Source organism: Rutidosis leptorrhynchoides, chromosome 4, assembly GCF_046630445.1.
Source record: "Rutidosis leptorrhynchoides isolate AG116_Rl617_1_P2 chromosome 4, CSIRO_AGI_Rlap_v1, whole genome shotgun sequence".
In the NCBI taxonomy this organism is placed as follows: Eukaryota; Viridiplantae; Streptophyta; class Magnoliopsida; order Asterales; family Asteraceae; genus Rutidosis; species Rutidosis leptorrhynchoides.
The window spans coordinates 58,784,968-58,803,721 of record NC_092336.1 but is presented as its reverse complement, the minus strand read 5'-3'; the positions used below and the strand labels follow the sequence as shown (position 1 = coordinate 58,803,721).

General features: G+C 35.6%; 2 protein-coding genes across 2 annotated transcripts; both read left to right on the top strand.

The window, feature by feature from the left end:
- The first annotated feature begins 8,204 nt into the window (after positions 1 to 8,204).
- Positions 8,205 to 10,543, top strand: LOC139844966 (uncharacterized). Its single transcript, XM_071835183.1, has 7 exons — positions 8,205 to 8,327; positions 8,419 to 8,514; positions 8,850 to 8,937; positions 9,215 to 9,299; positions 9,574 to 9,637; positions 9,801 to 9,887; positions 10,290 to 10,543. The coding sequence occupies exons 1-7, from the start codon at positions 8,217 to 8,219 to the stop codon at positions 10,338 to 10,340; spliced, it is 582 nt and encodes a 193-aa protein (XP_071691284.1). The 5' UTR covers positions 8,205 to 8,216; the 3' UTR covers positions 10,341 to 10,543.
- A 3,694-nt stretch (positions 10,544 to 14,237) lies between these two features.
- LOC139840660 (UDP-glucosyltransferase 29-like) lies at positions 14,238 to 15,770 on the top strand. The gene has a single exon (XM_071830912.1). The coding sequence runs from the start codon at positions 14,238 to 14,240 to the stop codon at positions 15,768 to 15,770; it is 1,533 nt and encodes a 510-aa protein (XP_071687013.1).
- The last annotated feature ends 2,984 nt before the right edge of the window (positions 15,771 to 18,754 follow it).

The following is an 18,754-nucleotide window of genomic DNA, read 5'->3' as shown; positions in this document are numbered from 1 at the left end:
GAGACTATCACCATCACCTAGGAATGCGTTTGAGATATTCATGTTACCCGGAACGGCTAGATTCCACCAACTATGGATACCTTGCCAAACATCTTTAGCGAGCCTACAAGATGTAATAGCGTGATTCACAGATTCTTCTTCATTGTTGCAACACGGACATAAAAGTGTATCGAGGTCGATGCCACGCTTATTCAGCTCATCCCTTGTAGGAATCCTCTCACGCATAGCCCGCCAAACAAAAATGCCAACTTTTTGTGGAAGCAGGTTATTTTTTAGAGTCCCAAGTGGTGAGGTGCAAGATGGAAGGATAGCTGCATCGATTTTGACAGCAACTATATGCGTATTATAAGTGCACTTATTGTCCAACACCCACTTCCACGTCGAGTTACCATTTCCGAGAGGCGGCCCATTCGCGGTTAATGAAGAGAGCTGCTCCAATTCGCCACCAAGCCTGCCTGTAAGGTTTCTGACCCAGTTCCATTCGAACGTCCATGACCCGTTTGAAAACTTCACCCTATTATATACCGAGACTAGTTGCTCCTGCTCCAACCTGTATAACCTTGGGAAACGATCTTTAAAGCAACTCGAACCTGTCCAGACATCATGCCAAAACAGCACATCTTTCCCATCACCTAGCTTTTTCTCAAAAAACGATTCAATATTCACGCCAATTTTCATTAGGTCGCGTCCAATCTCTATGATGTTATACCAAACAGACCCACGAAGATTAGCAGGAATAAAAGAGTTAAGACCCAAACCACCGTCCCGCCCATAGATACTTTTGATTATATTTACCCAAAAGGCATCGGTTTCGGAACGAAACCTCCACCACCATTTACCCAAAAGAACCCAATTTTTCGCTTTTAGTGACCCAATATTTAACCCTCCCTCCCCGTAAGAAAGTAGGATTGTATCCCATTTAACCCACGAACACTTTGATTCGTCACCCGTCCCGCCCCATAAAAACTTACGGCGAAGATTCTCGAGAAGGATGATGATGCCAGCGGGAGCACGGTACAACGAGAAGAAGTATAGAGGTAAACTACTAAGAACCGATTTTATGAGGGTTAACCTTCCCCCAAAAGACAACGTGCGTGCCTTCCAATCCGACAAGCGTTTTTTGAATTTTTCAATCACCGGAATCCAAGTGTCCTTTTTCCGAACCTTTTGCCCGATTGGCATCCCGAGGTAGTTGAACGGGAGGTTCCCCACTTTGCATCCAAAACTAGTAGCCATGCCTTTGACACTGTTATGAGATACCCCGATCCCGTATAAACAACTCTTGCTCAAATTTATTTTTAAAACCGACGTCTTTTCAAAGCAAGCAAGTGTTTTAAATACGTTTGAAATATTTCGTTTGCACCAATTACCAAAGAAAATAGTATCATCGGCGAACTGTAAGTGAGAAACAGAAACATTATTATTACCAATACTCACGCCCCTGAGAAGACCGTCACGAATAGCAATATTGGCCAGGATATTCAGCCCCTCACTAGCGATGATAAAAAGGTAGGGAGAAAGCGGGTCGCCTTGCCTGATCCCTTTCTCCATCCGAAACTCTTTTGTGGGGGACCCGTTTACCAAGACCGAGATAGAAGCCGATCGCAAACTGTTTTCAATCCATTTACACCACCGAGATCCAAACCCCATATTAGCTATAATATCTAAAAGAAATTTCCATCTAACATTATCAAAAGCCTTCTCAAAATCCGCCTTGAAGATAAAACATTTCGATTTCTTCCTTTTTGCATCATCAACAAGTTCATTGGCAATCAAGATACTGTCCAGGATTGATCTTCCTTTGATGAAAGCACTCTGTTCCACCCCAATAAGACCACTAATCAGCCCCCGAAGCCGGTTTGAGAGAACTTTAGCGATGATTTTATAGTAACACCCTATGAGACTAATCGGTCGGTAATCACGAAGTGATGCCGGATCTTTTACTTTAGGAATAAGCGTTAAGAAGGATGCATTACACCCATTTGAAATTTCCCCACACTCCCAGAACCAGTGCAACGCGCGCATTAGATCGTCCTTAATTAACCACCAAATTTCTTGAAAAATTTAAAATTAAAGCCATCTGGTCCCGGAGCTTTTGATCCCCCGCAATCTCTAATCGCGTTCCATACCTCTTCCTCCACAAATTGTTTTTCTAGATCAGCAGCCTCCTCGGGTGAAATTGTGGCCGTTTCAAAACCTGCAAAACTAAGACAATCTGCACCGTGTTGTTGGTAAAGAGAACTATAGAATCTGAAAATCTCGTTTTTAACTGCATCCGGATTCTCCTGCCAGTTACCGCTGATGTGAAGTCCACGGATGTTGTTTTTGTTATTACGCCTCTTTATTATCGAATGAAAGAATCTAGAGTTCTCGTCCCCTTCAGTAGCCCATTTAATTCTTGCCTTTTGTCAAAGCATGTTACGTTTATTGTTATCTTTCTCAATCCATTCCCCCCGACTAGCTAGCCATTTAGCACGTTCATCAGAGTCTAATTGTCTTTGTTCCGCTTCTAATTCTCAAAGTCTACTTTCTTCGGCTAGCTCTTTAATTTCTTCATCGAGCCTACTAAAATTCGCCTTGCTCCATACCTTTAGACATTCTTTGACGTTTTTCAATTTAAGCCGAAAGACAGAATCCGGTTTGCACCCAGTAAATGGCTTGGTCCAAGCTTCAGTAATAATATCTACAGCCATTTTGTCTTCGATCCAGGCATCAAAAACACGAACGGGTTTGGGGCCAAAATCATGTCTTCCATTCCTCATAAGTAGTGGCGTATGATCAGATAATTTTCTGTCTAAGGTTATGACAGACAAATCATCCCACATAGTTGCAAAGGCATTTGAAACAAGGAATCTGTCAAGTTTGCTGAACTTTACTCCGTCGTCGCTTATCCTAGTGAACTTTTTATCTAACAATGGCACGTCTATTAAACCGTTATTTTGAATAAAGTCATTGAACATCGTCGCCCTCCTCTCATAAAAAGCACAGTTTTGTCTTTCCCTATTGGATCGTACTTCATTAAAATCACCACACAAAACACACGCTATATTATTCGAAGTCCCAAGCAGGTCATCTAAGCTAGCCCAAAACCGTCTCTTTTTATCTTCTATGTGAGGACCGTACACATTGACAACCAAAATTTCATAATCATAACCGATTAAGTTACCTTTGATGGCGATGAAAAATTCACCTTCAAAAGCTTGACCAATCGAGAATGCACTTGAATCCCAAAAGAGCATCAATCCCCCTGACCTGCCATTAGATTCTTTTACACAATACCTGACATTTTATGAACCCCAAATAAATTCAACCCAGCTATCTTTTGCGGACCTGCACTTGGTTTCCTGGATGGCAGCAACTACAGGACAATTCGCAGCAACCAATTTTTTGAACCAATCCTCTTTTCCATCTTTTTTGAATCCCCGAATGTTGATAGATAATATCTTCATCAATAACCGGATTTACACGACACACAATACTCCTGCCAATACAAGTCAGGCGTCACCCCCATCTTGAAAGCCCAATAATTTAGCGTAGTCGCTCAAATTGATGCTATCCCCGGACTGAGATTGATTTTCCATCTTGTTGAAAGCAGAGTCACCAGATTTTTGTCTCTTAGAATAAGTCCCAAAGAGCTCATCTATGTCAGATACCAGTGGTCGTTTAGAACCTGCACATTGTTTCCTTAGTCGGGCCAATTTTTTCGCATTAATTATTCGTGACGAGTAATTCCATCTCCTAATTTTATCCCATGTAGATGGTGAAGATTTGCTAAAGCCGATGTTGATTTTGTGGAGCTTCGTCCTAACCCTAGGGTTCATAGAGATTGACGATTTGAGATTGCTGACGTCAACATCGACTTGGAATATATTAGCCTTGGTCGTCAGATTGTCAACAGAAGGCTCAATGGGTGGAAGGTCCACAGAAGGATAATACGGCCCAACTTGCTCTAGTGGCCCAAATGCACCCAAATTACTTGGATCCTGGATAGGGGAGGTGACAGGCCCAACAGAAGGTTCGGTATCATTCATGGGCTTGAGAGGCCCAATGGGCACATCACATTCAGAATCACTGTAATTTTCACCAACCCCTAAATCTTCAATAATAGGTTGCCATGTAAAAGGATCGTTGGAAATAGGGCATTGAGCTGCCACGTTTTCTTGTGTCTGGTCATTATTATTCTCGAGCCTATCATTAGCCACCCCCTCATTATTATTCTGCCCAACCATTACCTTGGAAGCTGTAGAGTTGGGTTGGGAATACGAAAAGGATTGTTCAGGGATAACCCTTTTGGATACCGTATTTTTCTTCGGCGAGTTAACCTGAAAAAACGGTCTGGGATCATCATCGTCGGAGGAATTTGCATTATCTTCCTCCATGTCATCTAACTCGTCTGATTTCGTCGGAGGAATTTGCATTTTCTCCGTCGGTGTTTTTCATTGTTGTTTCTTTCGGCATTGTCGTCCGAACGCCTTATATCTCTTTTTTTTTTCGTTAAAATTTATAATTAATTTGTGATCAATTTTAACTCCTAAAGACTTAACAAAACATTTACACCCACTCATTCATTTTTAGATCTCTAATACTCACTCATCACAAATTTATTATCGCTTGAAAAAACACACACACAAAAAGTAACTGACAAATGCACTTTTATGTTAACTTTGCAGTTCACCGGCTACTAATTTTAAATATACTTTTATCTTACATGTATAAAATACGGGCACAAAAGAACTTACCATATTTTTTTTATCCATTTATAAAAGTAAATAATTAATTTGGGACATTCAAAAAAATAGTGAACAATAGAATTTGGATGGAAGGAGTATTTCTCAAGAATAAAGAACAATGAAAATCTCAGTCACCGCTATTTGTGTCAAACAGATAAGGCATATATAGTACATATTCAAGTGCAATGGATATTGAGGTTTTGAGGACTATAGAATTTAACACTCGTGTCCGTAAACCGTGGATATCAATTTCTCAATAAGGAGGTTAAATATTATGTCTTTCTGTCGAATGATCGGAATCATGTGATGACCCGGGAAAAAACCTATACAGTAACCATACAGTAAAAATTCAAAAGTACCAACCATGTAGATGAACGTGGGGCAGGCCGTAGGCAGGGCCTGGCTTGATGCCGTGCGGTGTAGGGGACGGCACTGGGCAACAAAAATAAAGGGGCATCAATTTGGGAGTTCAATTTCATCATAGTTCTAGCTCACATAAACTCTTAAAAAAAAGGAGAAAAGCCCATATGCATACATGGATTTGGAAGAAAAAAAAAGCCCTTTTACAACAATCGATCATTGGGCATCTAAATGTCCATATACTCGTCAGTTCCCCAAATATAGATCAAAGTAGTTGTTGAGGTTGTTTTCTATCCTGCCGTCACCTGGCCACCCATCATCTAATGTACTCATCTTCAAGTTTTCAAGATTCAATAAACAATAAGAACTAAAAAACAAATAAAGACTTCTTATGTTCACTCTGTTTTTTGTGTGTGACATTAATAGAGCTTTGAAAAAAGAAAAAAAAAATAAGGAAAGAAGACAATCGTATGGTTTGATGACAATCGCGATGTTGGGGTTATTATGAATATAAATATAAATATATGAATAAAATAAAAGGTAGTTTGGTACCAAACAAGTGAATAAATAAAGTCATCTACTTTGTTCTTAGACAAAGTCAACAATTGTACTGTGAAAACAATCGTATGGTTTGTTGCCGAAGTGCCAATCACTCATTCAAAACCAACAAGGTTACTCTTTGTCCTATTCCTTATATAAATATAATATAATATTGATTAGAAGTTAAACTTTTAATTTTAATATATAAGGAGTATTTAATTCGATTGATAGTATTCTGTTTAAATATTATATTTCTTATAATTGTTTGCTTAGCACTCTTTAATTGTTTAAATTATCTATATGAAAATTTTCTTTTTAGATTGTTTTGTGTTTGTATAAATGTTGTTAAGAAATTAAACAAGTATGCCTCCTCGGATAAAATCATCCAGTGCCCGAAATAGAAAATGAAAAAAAACAACAACAAGAACTTACTCAACCTTTACAAGGATCTTTAAATATGTATTTTGTTAGACATGAAAGTAATGATAAAGAAAATATAGCTGAAGAAAAGTAGAAGTGTTGATATGTCTAGCTCGCCTATAATAGTAGAAGAGTTTTATCTAGAGTTTCGAGTCATAAAAGATACATCGGATTTAGGTCTTTTCAACGCATTACAAAAAGCTTTGAAATCCCTAGATTTAGATATTAAATATGTAAGGGGACAAAGCTACGATAACGGGTTTATGTGATTCGTTTGTTGTAACTTACATTTATTGTTTATATGTAAAATTGTAATGTGTTTATTGAATAAAAATCGGCGTAGGGATGAGCCGCATAGTTTGAATAAGTTTCTAACCTCTAAAATTGTGGTGTGCTATTTAAAATTTTGATAGAGGGCATATTTCGACCATCTCACACTGGGCATCCGAATTCTCACGCCCGGCCCTGGCCGTAGGCGTAGGAAATAAGGCGTACGAGGTGCAAGTGATGATTTTGATGTAGATTCATAACGTATATTGGCCCGACCCATAAACAAACCTTAATTAAATCGTGCATCATCACAAATTCATTATCAAGGTTGTTTTAAAACTGAAAACAAAAACAATGTTTTAGTTTTCTGTTAATCAATACTAATTGATTGATATCGATATTAGTACTCCGTTGTTTTAAACTGTTAGAAGTTTGGGCTTTAAATGGGCCGGTGGAACGGCCTACGAGACACAGTCCCAGCAGAAATATAAGAACATAATGGGTTATTTAGCTGCCAAAAACCTAGTAGGTCGTACGCAAAAAAAATAAAAACTTAAAACTGAAAAACCTAATCAGAACGAGAAATTGAAGCGAGGGTGAATGATACGTACCAAGCTCATTTGATATCTGATAAGCAAATCAAGTGTACTCTGATTCGTAATACGCTATAGATTGATTGAAGTGTTTAATAACGGAACTTTCATTAAATCCAATTCAACTCTTCCAATTTTTTCATCAGGTGCGATTTTAATTTTGAATGTATCTTAGGGTTTTGTCACCAATTCGTTTTGCCTTAATATTTTTCGAAATTTTGGTTCTATATCATTAGTTGTTGTTTTAAATTTAATTAAAGTATGTTGATTTAATAAGGGTTTTGTTCTATACCATAGAAGACTTGGGAAAGAAAAGAGCCACTGTACATAGAGCGTTTTTGATTAATTAATATGTCGAAGCATAATGTTGAACCTCATGTTAGTGTCCTTATGATAATATTCATATATCATATATAGTTATAGTTATATACTTGTCAGACATTAAACTAAATTACTCATTCTATAATCGCCGAATCAGCTATGAAATAAAGACTTTGTTTTGATGTCTGAAATTAGTTCATTCGACATTAAAAGTTGAAAGCTACTCATCGTTGAAACACATAATAAGAAATTAAGAATGGATGTATTTGACATCTTGTTTGCAAATTCGATTGTAGTTGTTTATCCTCATTTTAAGATTTTTTTTTCTCTCATTTTAGGCAAAAATATGGGTCTCGACCGAAACCCAACCCGACCCAACTCATTTGGGTTCGATCCGTTTGGAACGGTTAAAAAAGTTGACCCATTAGGATTTGACCTGTTTGGACCCAAGCCTGTTTGGTTTTGACCCAAACCTGACCCGAATGCCAGGTATAGTGGATATGTACAAGTTATTGCAATAGCTCTAGACTCATATTATGATTAAATCTGTTTTTGATGGTGTTTATCAGTTGATTTCATACAGCTATGCACTTGAAGATGGTTAATTGGTTATACAACATTATACATGTGTATTCATCATAATTAAATGGCGTTTTGCCAATTTCATGAATACTGGTCATTACATCTTTGTGTGTTCTATTTTTTCCTTCTTTATTGACATGATGATGAATTGTAATGGTACAAGTTTTGTTAACAAAAAACAAACAACCTTTTGAGCTCGACAAAGTGCTTTGATGGAATTTTTAGTAGAAGATGTGAGATAAGACTTGGACCTTTTTCTTCTTTGTAAAACAAATTGAAATCTCATTACTCGAGTCCGTTAGGTTATTTCAAATAACTTATTGTGCATTTTTCAATATTTGAAAGTTGTGAGCGTAATGTGACTATTAATGGTGGCTCTTTACCTTGCCAGGTATAAACAATGTTCAACTTAACCAAATTGGAGCATACATTGCGACTGCGGCCTGACCTTTTGAGCCGCCCTCTTCACGAGGCAGTTAAAGGAGAGCTCGAGGCTCTTTTTTTGGATAAGGTCATTGGTGATAGTTTTATCACATTATCCTATATTTACAAATCCATAAACCTATGGAATTTAATAATTCTTACTATTCTTTATACTATAGGTAATCGCAAAATTGGGGCTATGCGTATCAGTGTATGATATTGAGTCAATTAAAGATGGTGAAATCTTTGCTAACGAGGGTGCTCCGACTTACACAGTATGTCTTACTTTCCGTCTTTTACCCAATAAAAATTATGACATTGCTGATCACAGGTTTTTTTAGCTTTGATATGATAGACCAATAGCGTTATAATTTATACAAAAATGAAAAACTTACGCAGTGGAAGAGATTTTTTTTGATGTGGTAATACATGTTTGCGTAATGTGATATTGTGGTGTACATTTCCATAGTGTAATGAGGCATTTTAATACTTGTTGCCATGCTGTCTTAAGTGTAAATAGTGTAAATAAGTTCACTGAACTATATTAATGTTATTGATCTTTTACGTGAAAATTTTGTGTGTGGTGACCGATTATTTACCTTTTTGGCAGGTAATGTTTAGGTTGATAATATTTCGGCCGTTTGTAGGAGAAATTATTTCAGCTACACTTAGAGAGTCTAAAGCTGACGGTCTACGATGTGAGTTTTTTTTTAATTACAGTTGTCTTTAGAGTAAAATCTGACTAATAACATGTAAGCATTTCATCAAATTTGCCGAGCTTCTTTATTTTTTATTTAATCTTAAGTTTGTAAGCAATTATAAGAAGATACATTTGTGTTTTCCTGCTAAATGAACTTTATCTGCAATTTTTGCGTTGGCATCTAAATTATGAATTAAACGTACCATAAGAAATTGTTTGTCTTTATATAATTAAAACTACGGCTTATGTACTGATACAGATTGAACAAATTGCAGTATCACTTGGATTTTTCGACGACATATATGTACCGGAATTGCTAATGCCAGAGCCTTCCATTGCCGAGCCTGTCTCAGAAAATGCGTGAGTTCTTACTTATTTTTAGTGGCAGTTTTTAAGACGTGGTCGAATCTGTTTCTAATGTGGTCAAGTCTTTTTAGAAATAGTAAAAAATAGGCGGGCCAAGTAGGTAGGGTATCGGTTGGAATGAGATTTGTGGTGGGTCAAAACACCGTTTTATTAAGTGGTTTGACCCATCGGATGGAAACACATCACTAGTCGACATATTTATAATAAATGAGTCATGTAAGTTTTTGTATAAACATCTGGTTTATTTATTTTACCTTTTGTTTACCAGGAACCAAGTTTTATGGTCATGGACATTCAATGATGAGAAGTATTCTATAGATGGAGTTGACGAGGTAGGTATTTGTTAATAACTTTCACATTCTTATTCCGATTAATTCTGATTGCATTAAATCAAGTATGGACACGAGCCGTTTCAACACATAAGGGATAGCGTATTTCTTTATATATGTATGGGGACTTTGAAAATTATATGTTAACGTTGCAATTTTATTGCAGATTAGGTTTCGAGTTCAAAATGTAAAGTTTCCCGAGATCCCGAAGGAGCAAATCGAGGGGAAGCTATTTGCCCCTATGGAAGTCATTGTAAGTTGTTTGTATTAACTCCACAACAGATGTGGCAAAATGGGCTGGTTGGGTAATGGGTCAAAACTCAAAAAAGATTATTTTTTAGTGTACAATTGGATTGAATTGGCCACACTTGTCAATTATCCAAAGTGCATATTTTTAATGCATAAAACCTCCTAAATTGCTTTACCAAACAATACAGATAATTGTTGTAATAATGTTGTTTTTTGTAATCAATTAATCATATTAAGTGCATTAACAAAAAAAAGTTATAGCAGAAAGTGTTTCTACTCAACCCAGCCCGATTTGTAAAAACATCCTTTACATCTGGAACTTGTTAACCATTGTACCCATATTGCCACTTCCATTACATAATTTGAAATAAAGATCTGACTTGTGCATATAATATTACTTTGGCAGGGATCGCTTGTGTCGGAGGGTGGTTTGGGCCCGATTTCTTGGTGGGTTTAGTGTTGCGTGGCATCTTTATTACTGCCTACAAAGATGAAATAGATATCATGCAGATGAAACTGATCCTAATTAGAACGCACACCTCTATAAAGTTAAACATATTGAAATCTTTTAGAAAAGTGCAATTGAAGTTTTGATAATGTACAATGTACTAACTTAATTAGTACTATCAATGAATTAATATTATTAATTGTAGCTCTTTGTGTAGATCTTCTATCAATTTGATTTCATATTTTGGGGCTTTGAAGGCATTTTGGACCTCCTGGTGAACCCAGTCTCCCTTTTTTTTAATAACTCTATATACTAAATGTCAAAGCGCTCTCATCTTATTGGTCAAAAATGTTAGCTCCCTATTAAGTATCAGTTAGTGTTTTTTTTTTTTTTTTTTTCCTTTTCCTTTTTAATATGAAAAAATTATTTGTTAACTAATTGATGTTTCACATTAATATGGAGCGATTATGGTTATATTAACCATAAGAGCACTCGGTGTCCGTTGTCAGTCTTCGCCGTCGTCACCGACGTCGGGATCAATCGGCGGTCGACATCGAGCGTCGATTGCGCCGTCGGTTTTCGAAGTCGAGCAAGAGATGGTGGAAAAAATCACCGTTTCTACTTTGTTTTTGAAAAATTGATGGTGGGAAAAATTGATATATCCACCCATATCACTGACAACTCGTGCTCTAAATGAACACATCCCACCCACTTTGAACTTTGAAATAGACACTAAAAAATAACACGGACACCTCGTGCTCTAAGTGACACATTAAAGGAAGGAGTTAAAATGAAGTGACATTTTTATTGGATGTGATCAACATGAATAATAACCATAAGTCGCTTCTTTTTTAACCTTCAGTTTTTTACCGGCTTTAGTTTGTTCCTTTGTTTCTATTTTTTTTATCCATTTTGTCTATTAAGTTTAACAAATATTCCCTTGTCGTAACGCGCGGTGAATCTAACTCGTTACCGCTAAAAAGAAAAAAAAAACAATTCCTTTTACTTTTGTACGTAGTATATTTCAGTTTTGGGCTTTTGGCTATTAGAGTGAGGCCAAGTTTCATATATCATATATTTCCTTTTACCTTTAAAGTTTTAAAGTTCGAGTTTCATGATCAATTATTTGTAATTGTGTTTGACTCTTTTGGTTGTAGTCAAAATGTGCAAAAAGTGTATTGATTGAGTTATATTGGGTTCACTTGAACACCCATTCATTTTACATCTCCAATTAAAATGCCTAAACTAAATTCAATAGACTCTTATATCCCAAAACCAAACTCCAGATCTCATATTCACCCATTATTATTTCACTTAAATAATAATTAATTCTTTCAAATGCATAAATCAAAAAGTTAACGGCCATTGTACCCTTCCATTCTATTTAGCCATATATATTAGTAATACTACCAATGAATAAGAAAACGAGATTGACCTTAAAAATACTCTTAAGGCTTGCAAAAGGTACGAATCATTTTTACCTCGAGTGTTGCATATCTACTCCCTCCATCTTAAAAAAGCTTTCATTCTACAAAATTTTATTTTATTTAATTTAATATTTTTGACAAATATCAGTTTATATTCTTATATTAAAGGTAAGTTTGATTGAATATCTTATTACGATAAATGATATGATATGAAGTATTAAAATTAAGCTAAAGAATTTAGTTATATTTATAGATTATTCGTTTATAACTGAACAATAATTTTAGAGAAGATTTAAAAGTATCACTCTTAATTAAAAAGGATTGCAAATCATAGTAATATTTTGTTGCTATTATCCCGATATCCATAACGGTTAATTTGAATCTCCAATATAAACTCTCACTATAATTGGCATGAAATTTACCATCTACATTCTACGTGTGTTATCTTTATGGCTCCGTTATTATTATTTTATTATAAAAAATAACATATTATAATGAAAATATCCGTGAATACAGCTGTTTCAATAATTTAAAGGCCCTAGACGAAAATAAAAATGGCTCACATATACGTTAAAATTTTTTACTACGCATAAAAAATAATACTTCAATTTATCTATTTATTTAATTACATCGTACTTCATATTTAACTATTAAAATCAATGTATTTTAGCTTTAATTGAAATTTTTTTATTTGATTTAATTAAATATATTGAAAAAAATATTTACATATTCAAAAGTTCAGGACCTTTTAAACTTTTGAGCCCTAAGCGGTTGACTATCTTGCCTATGCTCACTGTTGTAAACGGCGTCCGTTGCGACGCCTGTTGCGGCGTTTTGGGGACTAAACCGTTTCGACCCCGTCCCGTTTTCTTATAAGCCAGTCAACGGTCAAAAGTCAGGTCAAATGCAGGAAAAATGGGCCAACGCCGGTCAAAAGTCAGAAATTCTGTTAAAATCGGTCATAAGTCGGTCTAGGGATGGCACCCGCGGGTCGCGGATGAGGATCCATTGGATCCATCGCCCGTACCCTTAGATTTTTTGTCAACCCGTCAACCCGCGGATCTTCATTATCGGATTTAATTTTGGATCCATCGCCCATACCCGCGGATATCCGCGGGCTATGGATTTACCCGCGGATCTTTTTCATAAATTAGTACTACATTCGTATCTAATTTTTTTTAAAAAAAAACTATAAATTTTATAAAGATAAACAATATTTACAACGTATGATGCGCATTACATACAAACAGGCCCTTAAATAACATTTAGGCTAATACTGGAAAATGAAGAATGCAGAAAAGAGACTAACGCACGAGCCTGACACATTTTAATGACTTAGCCAACCCCGGTTCTATTAGAAGCTACACCAATATAAGTTAAATTACTCAAAATACGTTATACTAGTAGTCTAGTACTACTTGCACGCATCAAACTACTGGAATTAAATAGTGATCGATCACCAAATTTCTATGTTATTGTTTGAAATTTTTTAAAGTCAATGAATATTACAATAATGTAAGGATCCGCGGATATTTAACGGATATTTAACGTGTATATCCGTGGATTCTTCAAACGGGTATATCGGATCCGCGGATCGAATTTTACCCGCGACGGATGTAATACATCCATCACCCGCCCGTGACCCGCAAGCGGGTACAAGATTAAATCCATCGCCCACCCGCGGTTAAAGATTTTTGATTTTATCCGTCCATCACGGGCGCGGGTACTCGCGGATCTCGAATTTTTTAGATCCATTGTCATCCCTAAGTCGGTCAAATAAATCAAAATTGACTTAGTTTAGTATTTCATTTTGTATTATATTAACGCTAATATCAATTATAGGTACAAACTTGTCAACCAAAGTTTTTTAGCTCTAAAATATGTATAAATATATATTTATATATACAAGTCAACATTAGTCAACAACCGTTTCGACCCCGTCTCGGCCCCGTTTTTTCCGTTGCGACGTTTTGAGGTCGGTACTGTTTCGGCCCCGTCTCGCGTCTTTTTCAACCTTATGCTCGAAGACACCTCTGGAATACAGTTTAATATGGTTATCACTGGTACGTACAATCTTATAAGTTGATTAAATTTATTTATTCTCTGCAAAATAATTCTTTGTAACATTGGAATTGTTCCATAGCTTATTAATGGAAAAACTATATAAAGTATATCCATATTGGATAATATAAATTATAAAGTATATTATCCATCCATATAAAGTATATAAAGTATCATATCATATAATTTTAATGCAAAATTCACAAGATCAAACATAAAAACAAATCACGACCAAGTTAAGTTATATGATAATCAAAATACGTTTTATAACACAGAATATTGCATTATTTTATAAAGATTGTATGAAATCCGTTTATATTTTAAGTTCCATAAGACCACTCTATATAATAACCAACCGTCCCTTCAACAACTTCAACCACCAAACAACTAACAAAGTAAAAAAGCTCTCATTTTGAAGATGATTAAGAACGGTTATGGAGGAAAAAAACAAACGGTTTTAATGTTTCCATGGTTAGGCCATGGTCACATTTCACCTTTCTTAGAACTAGCCAAAAAACTAACCAACACCAACCGCTTTAACATCCACCTTTGTTCGACTCCAACTAACCTGGATTCGATCAAGAAAACGTGTCCGCCATCGGTTAATCTCATCGAGCTTCATCTTCCTACGTTACCGGACCTTCCACCACACCTTCACACCACAAATGGCTTACCTCTCCAACTTATGTCCACTCTCAAACAAGCTTTTGACATGGCGAGCCCTAGGTTTTCAGACATCTTGATTAACCTTAAACCTGATCTGCTAATCTACGACATTATTCAACCGTGGGCCCCTATCGCTGCAGCCGGTTTAGGTATCCCATCTGTGGTGTTTATCACCACTAGTGCCTCTGCATCCATGGTTCACTTTCAACTAGGCACCTCTAAAAACATCCCGTTTCCGTTTTCTTCGACTTTTTACTATCATCCCTATGAAGATGGGCATGTTTCGAAGAGAACGGTTAACAAGGAGGCTGATCGTGTGACTGAATGTGTCCAAAGCTCGTCAAGTATCGTTCTTGTTAAGTCATGTAAGGAGATTGAAGCTAAGTATGCTCATCATCTTTCTCGTTTGATCGATAAACGTGTCGTGCCGGTTGGTCCACTTGTGGCAGAACCACCTAAACTGGAGACGAAACAGAACAATGTGATCGACTGGCTAGACACAAAATCTGTGGGGTCCACTGTTTTCGTGTCGTTTGGGAGCGAGTATTTTCTTTCTAATGCTGATTTGGCGGAAATAGCATATGGGTTGGAAATGAGTAATGTGAATTTTATTTGGGTTTTAAGGTTTCCAAAAGGTGAAAACAGAACAATTGATGAAGCTTTGCCACAAGGGTTTATTGAAAGGGTTAAAAGTAGGGGTTTAGTTATGGATGGGTGGGCTCCACAAGCAAGAATTTTGGGACACAAAAACATAGGTGGGTTTGTGAGTCATTGTGGTTGGAATTCGGTTCTTGAAGCTATGAAATTTGGTGTTCCAGTTATAGCTATGCCAATGCATCTTGACCAACCGATTAATGCGCGGTTGGCTGTGGCTGTTGGTGTTGGTGTGGAGGTTGTTAGGGACGATAATGGGAAGCTAAAGCGGGAGACGATATCATCAGTTTTAAAACGTGTGGTGATGAGCGAGTTAGGGAATGTTGTGAGGGAAAACGCGAAGAAATTGGGTGATGATTTACGGGTTAAAAAAGATGAAGAAATTGATGTGGTAACTAAAGAGTTGATTAAGCTATGCAAAAGTGCTAAGAAGCTTGAAAAGATCAAAATTGAAAAGATCAAAAGTGAAGTTATTCTTACCAACAAACTCCAAAAGACGAAAAGTGAATCATTTGGTGGTGACGATGGTGTTCGTGATGGTGTCCGTGGTGGCGGTACGAACAAACTTCAGAAGACGAAAAGTGAAGCATTTGCGATTTGTGCTCTTCATGCTATGAAGGGTGGAGTTTGAAATGATATAAATCTCCCCCTTTCTTTTTTTTTTATTTTTTTTTATTTTTATTTTTATGTTTGAAAAAGCTAACTAGATACCGAAGAGTGGAAATGATCTAAAAAGTTTCTCACTTTTTAGACGAACATCTTCAGAGTATAACTAGGTAGTTCGTAAGTAACAACTAATGTTTGTGTTTGAGAACATGCGTTTTTTAACATGTGTCTCAAAAGAAGCAAATATGTTTTTGGTTTATGTTTTTAGTTATTTGGTTGATGTTAGTTAGAGAGGGGAGATTTCTAAGAGGATGGCTACCCTCTTTTGTGTAGCCTATAACTATTAATTAATTATTTAATAAATAAATTCTATTAGGGAAAACTGTGAGTGAACTGCTTTTGGTTGTTAAGCTGGGTGTTAATTTTTAGTTTTACTTGTATTTGTGAAATTGGTTTTATTGTTTAATAAATGAAAAAAAAAATAGATTTATACATTAATTTATGTGTTTATTTTCATAGATAAATAAAAATAATAAGGCAAAGTTATATCCTTTTAATGTATGTATGTAATATGTAATATGTAATGTAATATAAATTTATCATCAAAAAGTAAGAGGTGCAATTAACAAAAAAAAAAATGTCATAAATTTAAGGTAAATTTAACAAAAACTACGAACCTTTAAGAATATTTTTTAAGCTATTATTTTTTAATCCGGATACAATAAAATTAAAATTATATATATTCGAGATATCTATATAGTTAATATTAAAATGCTATAATGATGATCATTAATCTAAATAATTTTGAATTATAATTAAATCTTATTAATTAATTATGATAAGGTATAAAAGCTAGGAATGTGGATTGTTTAATATGTGCATTTTAGGAGTTATATGTGAATTGTTTAATATGTGAATTTTAGGAGTTATTCAAAATAACACTTCGAAATCTACCACCATTAATCATAATTGTAGGATCCTTTTTACTAGCCCAATTAACCACACTCTAAAACCAATTGGTGATAAAAGGAGTAGTCCACTAATTTATATATTGCCCTTAGAATTTATCTCTCTCATATATAGTATTGAGTTTGCACCCCAACAATAATCAAGACTAATCAAATTGGTAATGATATGAAGTTATTGGGTATTTGATTTAGTTAGCTAATTTTCAGTCAAAATGATAGGTGACATTTGGAAGTGTAAATTGGATCAACGTGTGATTGGCTGACAAATTTCACTAAATCTAATTAAAAACAGTATCGGTTAATCATTATAATCATAATCATAACTATCATCATAATATCATAATATATATAATAAATTTCACAAAAATAAATAAATAAATTACTTTGTTTTAAGGAAAGAAAAAGAAAGATGTCGGAAAAGTCTATTACTCATCTTAAGCAATATACCACATCCTTTTACCTCATGGGCTGCGACGTAATGGACCCAAATTTGCTCAGTCAATAATCATTATGATTTATTATAAATTGAAATTGTCACTTTAGATTAAGACGGTAGAGGAGTTTTTTTGCGTGTCGGTGGGTGGGGTAAAGTAGTATCGAACGAGGTTTCCACTTCGGACACCTATAAGCTTAAAGAGAACGTTGATGCTTGAATTACGGTGACGCAATTCAAACCTTGTTTACGGGGATTCAAGATGGTAGAGATAGTGGTTCATCGGGAAACGGGAAAGGGAAAATGTCCGTGGAGGCTTTTGCGGCATTTGATGAAATGATGACACGTTTGGTCGGGAGAGCGAACCGGGTGATGAATCCGCCCATGTGTTATTTTACAAGATAGAGAATCAGTCTGGGAAGAACATTTTGAAAATGACGACTAGCGGCAAGTTGAAAAGGGCGAGATCTAGAGGTTGATTTCTCTTATAGATCGTTTGGTTTAGTTTCCGTCTTTATCGGGTAGTATTCGGTCTAGTAGTTGCTAGTTTGTTTTAATGTTTACCTGGTTGTTATGGAGGCTTGTTTATAGATAGTTTTCGTTTAGTTAGATGTTTTCTAGGTGCGAGCTCTCTCGTTTCCCCGTTTATTTGTATTTCTTATTGAGGGTGTTTTTCTTTGAAAAACGACCTCGTTTCTATATGAATTTTCATTATTTGTCAAAAAAATAATAATAATCAAATTGGTTGATCATCAAATAGTCGATGAATGTTACATATAACTAAGTCTAGATATTTAATTAATAAGGTAAAAAGCTTATGATATTCTAGTAAACCAAAGATATATGGTTCTAAAGTTCTTCGGGTATGGTTTCAAGCTTGACGTTGCGCTTAGGACTACATGGACTCATGACTGAAACACGACTAGCAGGAATTTGTGTGAGCTCGTTAGCGACATCTTGAAAGCTAAGAGTTCCTCTACTGTCACATTTCGAAAATAATACCATTGCTTCTTGTTTTGTCATCACCACTTTAACCTTCACTGCACTTGTAGTCTTGTCGTCATACGTGCTTTTATGCTTCTTATCACTATAAATTGGTTTTGTGGACCCTCTAACGACACTTTTTTTGTTTTTTAGGTCTAAATCATCTCTCATGATGTATCTTGAACCTTTAGCACTACTTTTGCGGATGTTTAGTTTTTTGAATTTTGAGTTCAAGAAGCTAAACATGGTTGAAGTGAAGTAAGTTGTAAAGGGGAAAGTTATAAAGTGGTTTAAGGATGATTGTGAGTATACAAAGCTAAGATTCTTTTATAGCTATATATAGATAGATATAGAAGTCATGGGTCTCATGGATGCTAGATGTAAGTGCTGTCTATTTCATGTTTAGAGTGGGATATGGGGTTAAATTTTGTGTTTGAACTGGTCTACTCTAATACTGAATCAAACACTAGTGGTCCCAATAATTAATGATAAAATTAATGGAATAAATAGGAAAGAAAGATAGTGACGTATAACTTTGAACTATAACTATTATTGAGGTCGGACTGGCTTGGGTAACGGGTCAAAATGGTTTTGAGTTAAAATGAAAACTGGCGTAAACGATTC

What these genes read in the sequence shown, in the direction of transcription:
- LOC139844966 (XM_071835183.1), top strand. Translation starts at nt 8,217, where the DNA reads ATGTTCAACTTAACCAAATTGGAGCATACATTGCGACTGCGGCCTGAC. An exon ending in GAGCCTGTCTCAGAAAATGC is followed by an intron (nt 9,300 to 9,573) that starts GTGAGTTCTTAC and finishes TTTGTTTACCAG; the next exon opens with GAACCAAGTTTTATGGTCAT. An exon ending in TTGCCCCTATGGAAGTCATT is followed by an intron (nt 9,888 to 10,289) that starts GTAAGTTGTTTG and finishes TTACTTTGGCAG; the next exon opens with GGATCGCTTGTGTCGGAGGG.
- LOC139840660 (XM_071830912.1), top strand. Translation starts at nt 14,238, where the DNA reads ATGATTAAGAACGGTTATGGAGGAAAAAAACAAACGGTTTTAATGTTT.